Below are 8,729 nucleotides of genomic sequence, written 5' to 3'. Positions count from 1 at the left end.
AAAATATTGTGGATGTAGCATTTCTCTCTTTTTTATTTGTTTTTCATTTGATAAAAAAATATATTATTTTATTTATTGTTTATAAATAAATTAAAATTTGGGAGACTTTTTTTAGCTTGAGCCTTAAGCAACTGGATCAATTGCATTTAACATTCAGCCGGCACTGCACATCATATTAAAGTTTCAGTTTCCAGTCATTTACATAAGAAGAAAAGAACTACGTAAAAGAAACTGGCAATCATCTGGTTAAGAAACCAACTATTTCAAATAATAATTTTATCATTTATTCCAAAATTACATGGGCAAACACTAAGATAAAACTATTAAAGTAAGATGCTGATTGACGAGGAACAAGCCTCTACATAAGATAGCAATGGAAGAAATCAACCATCACAAAAAGATAAATCAGACAGGACAGGTTGAATAAATCTTCTTTATGGTTTCCAGAGGATGGTGGTCTCTGCAATCATGGAGGTGACTACATATGGATCCATGTTAGAAGCAGGCCTCCTGTCCTCAAAATAACCTTTGCCAGCTTTCTCTGTCTCTCTGCCAACTCTAACTGAGGCTCCACGGTTTGCGACTCCCTGTTGATTAACCAAATGGTAAGGGATTGATAGTTTGTGTTAAAATTGATAGCAGTATTTTCAAAGTCAATAATAGTGTGATTCTATGGTATTAAAATCCAAGCAATGCTATATACAAAAAACATTTGACAACACTTTTGACAAGAGCTAAACTTGCAAACTTGTAATAGTTCTCATCTGAACACACCACTAATATTACTTTTTCATTTACTACTAACAATTTGCCACATTTGTCAATAGACTTTCTCTTAAAATCCATTTCATCTTGTCCCCTCTTATTTCTTTCACTGATACCCAATTCAGCATAATTCATAACAGTAACATTTTCAAAGTAAGAGGAATTTTACCCAGGAGAAGTTGTTGATGTCTGCTGTTTCATGCTTTCCAGTGAGACGGCGATCATTGCCTTCCCCGTAAGCTGCAATGTGTTCCTTGTGCCTCAACTCGAGCTTTTCAATGGCTTTTTTGATCACTTCATACCCCCCATCACTTCTCATGGACTTGGTACTGAATTTACCATATTAAGCCAAGAAGTAAAGGTATTAGAATCACATGCACAATTTAATAAAAGTTCTCACTAATAAATCACGTATAATACCTATAGTTAGTGTGAGCACCAGCCCCATTCCAGTCTCCCTGGTGACACAGTGTCTCAACAAAGTTAGTCCACATTAAAATTATAAGAATGCCTAACCATGTGTTCGCTCCACAAAATATGAGACTAAATGACAATCTAACCTCAATAGGTTTAGGATCAAAGGAAAGCGTCACTCCAGCTATCTCTGTAACCCTCTGTATTTCAAAGAAAATTTCATTAAGGAACATTTCCTTTTTAGTTCAAGTAAAAAAAAATTATGATTATCACAATTAAACATCTAATATATGAGGAAAACTAGATTCAATTACCTCTAGAATGTAACGAGCAACCCAAAGCTGGTCTCCAGCAGAGATACCACCAACAGGGCCAACTTGGAACTCCCACTACAAAACAGATTAAGACATTAAGGTTTGGAAAAGTAATCAACAAACTTAACATATACATTGGAAGCCAATAAGATTTTGGAGACGATTAAAACAGTAGAATCCGATAAAAACTAAAACAAGAAAATTGTTTTACCTGGCCAGGCATCACTTCTCCATTGATGCCACTTATGTTAATGCCAGCATGAAGACAGGCTTTGTAATGAGAATTTACAATATCACGGCCAAAGGCTTTGTCAGCACCAGTACCACAGTAGTATGGTCCCTTTAATCAAATATACACTTCCAGTTATGCCATGTATAAACAGCACGGAAACTTATTCGAATAAAAAAGAGGAGCATAAGGTAGTAAATTACAACCAGGATCACTCTAATTCTGATGGAATAAAGTACCAACATCATGCCTTTCTTTTATCAAACAAGTTCGTGTGTGTGTGTGTGTGTATATGTATATATATATACATACACATATATAGAAGTTCCTAGAAAAAGCAAAATGAGACCAGTATTTATAATTTGCATTGAAATTTGGCAAGAGGGAAATCCATAAACATTGGAAACTAACATAAATAAGGCACAAGTTGAAGTCACAATTTTTAAGTTGGAAATTGTGTCTAAAATTGTGCAAAATTACACACAAATTGAAATCACAATTTTAATTGTTTTTTCACGTGTGTAAAATAACTTATGTGTAATAAACACTACTCATTTTTTTATAAAATTCAAACTACAAATTTGAGAGGAGATAGATTTGTAACCTGTGGTCCAGGATAACCACCGAGAGGCCACCCAATAGGCCACTTCACTTCTTGTCGCAACAAGGTGTACTCCTGCTCTATACCGTACCTGTGTTAACATTAAACACGTCAAAACATGATAGTACCCCAAAGGCAAAGAGAGAAAAAAGAGAGAGAAGTTGGACAAGAATGAAACACTCGGAAACTATAAATTAGAACGTACCAAGGTTCTTCAGCAACAACATCAGGATTGCTGAAAATTTTTTCAGCTTTGTACCTCGCATTTGTTGGAAGAGGCTCTCCAGCTGGAGTGTAGGTATCACACATAACCTATGGATTTAAATTTAGATAAATAACTATATAACTTAAATTTTAAACATACCACAAAATGGACTGCTTGATTAATAAAACAAAATAAGACCTTTAAATAAGTGAAAGGGACTTACAAGAATGTTATTGCCCCCCCTAAATGGGTCCCTGAAAATTGCTTGAGGGCTATATTTTAAAGACACCAACAAAAAGTAAACCCACTTGTATATTAAAAAAATAAAATAAAAGAATGAAGAAAAAACAAAGAGGAGAGAAAGTGGCAGAATATACTATAAGATGACTTCACTGTCTTCCCCAGAAGCCTGGCCTGTGCTGGAACCATCATAGTTCCACTTTGGAAGCTTTGCAGGATCAGTAACTGGTTCAGGAAGAGTCTGTTTATAGCAAATTGAAAAGCAAAACAACAAGTTTAACATTAACCATAACAAATAAATTTTTTCTCAAAAAAAATAATAAATATTATAGAGAATAATTAAAAATGGAAAAAATAAAAATAAAAATAGTTACCTTGCCTTTGCTTCTAATGTCCATGCCAGATCCACCAATCCTGTTTATTAATTAACGCAAAGATAACATAATAAATTTAACCAAAAAATAAAAATAAAATGTAAATCATCTGGAATGAATGCCATAAATTTAAACTAAAAAAAAGCTAATAATAGCCTAGAATAGGGAGCTGCAATGATTTTGCAGAAAGAGAGATATTAATACCTACTAATAAAGACAAATATATATTAAAGTTTTTATCTTTTTGATAATTCGATAAATGGATAGGAAGTTTTGAACTTATAACAAATGTCGGTTGAATTACAAGATTTTAATATATATATATATATATATAAAAGAAAATTGCACTGCTAAAAGGATTTTTCTTTTCACCGAATGAAAATGGAAATGTAATCTGCGAATCTGAAAGCTCACCATATGTACTCTGCGATCACCTTCTTAGTGGTGTCAGTGAGGTTGAGATTAATAAGATCTGAAAGAAGAGCCATTTCGACCTAAGAAGAGGAGACTGAGGACGATAGGAACGGATCTACAGATTCTAATGATAAAAGATTTGCCAGTAATGTATTTATACGAGTGTGAGTGCAATGTGTAGAGTCTGTAGAGACGTGAATATCGGAGTAAAAAACCTGAGGTGAATATTCCAAAGAGTTACGTGGTCCAATATTAGTGTTACAGATCCTATATTTTTCACGTAAGGGTTACACACGTACGGTCATAATGGTCACATACCTTTTTAAGCTAACTTTGAACTGTAAATGAGCTGTGTTGTCATTGGTGGGCCTTCAGCTTGGGGCCAATAGGGCCCATGTGAGTAGCCCAATAAAACTTTTTTTTTTCTTGAGGGACCAGCCCAATAAATTTTTTTTTTTAGAAAGAGCCCAATAAAACTTTTTTTTTTTTTTTGAGGAAGAGCCCAATAAAACTTAGTTCTAAGGTTTAGCTCGTTATTTATTTTTATTTTTTCAAATAAAGTGTGCAATTGGCATTAGAGTTTTACTTATCTTATTTTACTATTTAGTTTATTTTTGTTACTATTCATGGGTCACACTATACTTCTTGGTATTATTCATGAGTCTCACTATACTATTTCAGCTAACTTTTACTTTTATCTACACTATTTTCAGCAAAAAGTTTTAAGTTTTAGCTAACGCTCTGTTTGTTTAAATGGAAAACATTGTATAAAAATTGTTTTTCGTGTTTTCCAGTACTTGGTAGTATTAGAAAAAATGAGTCAAACGAAAACTATCTTTGGTCAACATAAAAAGTATGGCTTATTTTAAGGATTATTTTCTACTTTTTTTTTTTTTTGGGAAAAACAACCCTATTTCACTGTAAGCTAAATAAGGGAAGTTAGGAGATTGTTTGTCAACTCATTTAAGGTCACTACCAAACATAGGAAATGAAATAGTTTTATAGAAAATACTATTTAGAAAATGACTCATTTTTCTAGAAAACATTATTGTCAAAACAAACTGAGCATAAATAAACTGTTTCTAAATGGACCCGAAGTAAATTATTTAAGCATAAATTCTTAGAAATACATGTGAAAATATATTCATACATCATGTACTAATAACATCTTTGGATATGCACTGTTATGTCTTCACAAGTTCATGCATTTTGATGCATCTCAACAATATTCATGTATCTTAGAATTTGTCAATTGCATATTATTTATTTATTTATTAATTTATTTTTACTTTTATTTAAAGTGTTTGCAATCACTAACCTTTTTTTTCTTTAGTTTATTAACTTTACATTCTATTTGGATGGAGGGGAATGTGGGTGTTTAAGGGAATGAGGAAGAGATTTGAAGGGATAAGATATCCTTCCAAGTCCAAACCGTTATTTTTAATTCTTCAAATTAGAAGAATTTAGAGGACCTTGGGGGAGGGGGGGAAGGGAGGGGTTCCACATTTATTTAAAAATTTAAACTATCAATTTTGTTCTTATGATGTGAATTTATATCTATTTCTTTAAAATTGAACCAAAAAAATGATATAATTGTCAATTTATATGATTCTTTATATTATTATTATGTTTTTAGCCAAAGATGATGTCTTATCATTTTCCCTCATGCCCATTTTAATTTTTAAAACATCCAAACAATGAAAGTATATATCCCCCCCCCCCCTTAATTTACTTTCCCCTCATACCCTCTACTCATTTGTATCTCCAAACTTCTAAACGTAATATTAATTTTGGATTATGCAAACAATGGTTATGTACATTATTTTTCAATTTTCTTTGGTTTGAGTAGATCAAGTACTGAACAAGGGCTAATTCACTTGCTCCCCAATATAATTGAGTAAGTCTTGTACCTACTTCTATAACTCTTCTTTTTCTAAGAGCAATAGCATCAGTTGTGCTATCCCAAATGTCATTTTAAAATACAAAATCTTACTTTATTTATTTTACCATACCATTTTACAAGACACTTTACATCAGATATTCTATTTTAATGTTACAATACATTAAAATAATATAAACTAATAAAAAAATCATTTATTAATTTCTCTAAAACGCCTCTCTTCTCTGTACTCTAAACTACAACCCAACCAACATCTCTCTTCTCTCTACTCTCTGAAAACCCATCCACCACCCCTAACCATCGGATTTTTGCAAAAATACCAAAAAAAACCCAAATGCATAAACCCACACAGCAACTCCAAACCCACAAATCCAAACCAACCTCCAAATTGGAACCTAATAAGGAGAAAAATCACCCTCAGCCAAAAGAAGAGAAAGCCAACTTCGTCAATCAAGACAACTTCGTCCATCAAGCCAGTATTGTCCATGTGACAAACGACTATAGCATACATTAAATGAGTTCCCCATAAATGACATGAGTAATGGTTAACACGCTAGACAAGAAAAAGTGTAATTGACAAACCAACGGCCAAAAGACCATTAAAGTCTATTACGCCTCCGCATTCATTACTGAAGAATTATTAAGATTGTCTATCTCTCGACTAACGAATTAAATGCTATTCAATGCAAGGCGTAACATACGGACATCAATGATGGACGAAGCCATAAAAGACGTTCAATGCCTAAGACAGCTAGGGAGTAATGTACGGGCACCAATGGACGAATAGCTATTGGTAGACAATAAAAGCCAGCCATTAATACTAACGGCTCCTTATCTCATGAATGTAGATATTCATTCAAACAATGAAGACAAGGGCTATAAAAACCCATTCAAACCAAAGGCAAAGGGACACACAATTTTAATCCCAAAAACTATTCTCAAGTTGAACTCTTTTGCAATATACTTCAATTAAATCTCATTCTAACTTAATCATTGGAGAATGTTTGGCAAACATCACATCGGTGTACCCATATTTCTCCATCTCGTATCTTATTGTAGGTTCATCTCTAGACGAAGCCAACAGCTTCGTCCATCTGTATTGACAAGGAGAGAAGAACAATACCAAAAGTTATAAGGCTAGAGAAGAACAGCACTAACAAGTTCGTCTCTAGACGAAGCCAACGCCTCTATCCATCCGTATCGAATAGGAATTCATGCTAACAATTTTTCGCATCATCAGTTTGGCGCCGTCTGTGGAAACTATTTGCAAAGCCAAACAGTTTCCATTTTCTTAACAAAAGAATTCCTCTCAATACTAGGTGGATTCCACATCCTAACAAATTTGCAGGATCTCACGGCTACTGTGTTGACATCATCCATCTACATAGACGAAAAACTCAATTGAGGATTTTCAGCATTATTAGTAGGGACTGGGTGATTAGCCATCGCTTTACTCCTAAGATAAAAGGTCATATGGTTCAAACTCGATCAATGACATTAGTTAATCCAAAAATTGGAAATCTCTCCACTGCCATAGAGAAGCAACAACAGACGCTTTTGGCTACCATTGAACAACTTACCCAATAGAATGAAGCCCTAGTGCAACAGAATCAAGCACTAGAAGTACGAATCGAATGATTGTGAAAGCCATAACCTGAAGCCAACAACCATTATTGACACTAGAGCCATGAACAGCTGGAAAACCGTCATTAGGCCTTTATTCAACTACTCGTTGTGGCCATGCTCCCATGCACATGGGGCTCATTAGAAGCCCCTCTCAATGATGGCATTGTACGCACGGTGCTTCAGGTGCTCTCTCTTTTGTTGGAGGAAAATAGGTCTACCTTTATAGGTGTGGCAAGAATCTTGGTCAAATTTTAGGTGATTACCTAAGGTAAGTGAAGTCGCCACCAATCAATAGGTTTTTCTAAAGTGTAAGTGGTCACTTGTTTCTAGTTGATTTTACTACCGATCCTAGGTTAAGAAAAAGGGCATGTTTCCTAATCTAATGTGGATGGAAAAAAATCTTGATTCTTGAGTCCGGAAGTTTGGTTACGTGTGGAGAAGGTGTTAGGTACCCCACAATGCCTGTCCAAGGACAGTCCTTTGTTTTGATAAAACATTAATTTTTGGAGATTGACAGTAAAAAACATGATTTTGGCATTGGCTTTCGGGGCTTTGCATGCATGGGGGGCTTTGAGGTTTGACTTTTGAATGGGTGTGGTCCTAATCTATGCTTTCACAAGGCATTTGAGCAAAGTTCTAGATTTTCACGGCGAAAATCTGGCGACATGTCACCTTATTTGTATGGCAGAAATTAGGCATTGCTTTGCCTTAGGTGACATGGACTATGACAATCACATAGAAAAGGGCGAGTAGGTATATATATACATACATCATGCACAATGCAAGCACACAGAGCAGGAAAGTAAATTCCTACATCCCTAGAGCATGGCCTAAAATATAGGTGCAGGAAAGTAAATAGAGGTCGTCATACTGTAGAGATGAGGACGAATGGTACATGGCATGATATACCTAATACAACCCATTTAAGAGAGAAAGGAGGGGGGGAGGAAGGAAGGGGGTTTAAAAGAGTACATAACCAAATAAGAGATGCTAGACCCCTAAATCTACTGAACATGGCCGTTTGGCTTATATTGACATGCTTGCATCATCGCCCTTTTAGCTTGTGCCTGGGAGACCATGCCTTAGTTCCATACATCCTCGCTCCATCTGTGTACATGTGAAGGCAAAGACAAGAAACCAACAGACAAGCAATGGAAAGAAAGAGATGCATAGATAATGCGCAATAGGTGTAAAGCAAACAAGCATACAAGCGAAGCAAGCCTAGCATGTGGCAGGAGATATGACAAGCAACAAGATAAGCAAGCGAATTAGAAGGCAAACAAAAAAGCAAACAAGAAAGAAGGCAAACAAAAGATGGTGTTTGCGGGGGAACAAATATAGGTTTGGATCAGATGTCCATGACTTCATTGTGTTGAAGTATGGACGACACACTAGCAAGCAAGACTCATGCATGAACATGTAAGCAAGCGTATAAAGATGCATAAAAAGCCAACGGGTGGCACAAACAAGCATGGTAAGCATAGCATCACACGGAATGGAAAAGGGAAAGGTATGCACAAAGCAACCCGGCTTCCGGAGATGCCTTCCAAATGGTTACATCTGAACAAGGCCTCATGGGCATCGAATGTAACCACATAAGGTCATGCCTAAGAAGGGGGCCAAACATGGCAAAGCCTAGAACTAGAT

At 35.2% G+C, this 8,729-nt stretch overlaps 1 protein-coding gene across 1 annotated transcript; it reads right to left on the bottom strand.

Annotated features, from left to right (window-relative positions):
* Positions 1–246: 246 nt before the first annotated feature.
* Positions 247–3,689, bottom strand: LOC111990755 (glutamine synthetase nodule isozyme). The gene is made up of 12 exons (XM_024022541.2): positions 3,557–3,689; positions 3,143–3,182; positions 2,906–3,009; positions 2,752–2,800; positions 2,529–2,635; positions 2,327–2,414; positions 1,705–1,833; positions 1,494–1,568; positions 1,326–1,379; positions 1,186–1,223; positions 935–1,094; positions 247–587 (listed from the first exon to the last, which is right to left on the bottom strand). Exons 1-12 carry the CDS (start codon positions 3,628–3,630, stop codon positions 435–437), a joined length of 1,071 nt encoding a protein of 356 aa, XP_023878309.1. The 5' UTR covers positions 3,631–3,689; the 3' UTR covers positions 247–434.
* Positions 3,690–8,729: the final 5,040 nt, after the last annotated feature.

This window comes from Quercus suber, unplaced genomic scaffold (genome assembly GCF_002906115.3).
Source record: "Quercus suber isolate HL8 unplaced genomic scaffold, Cork oak 2.0 scaffold_585, whole genome shotgun sequence".
Classification (NCBI taxonomy): Eukaryota; Viridiplantae; Streptophyta; class Magnoliopsida; order Fagales; family Fagaceae; genus Quercus; species Quercus suber.
The sequence above is the reverse complement of the archived record's forward strand: the minus strand, read 5'-3'. Positions and strand labels throughout refer to the sequence as shown.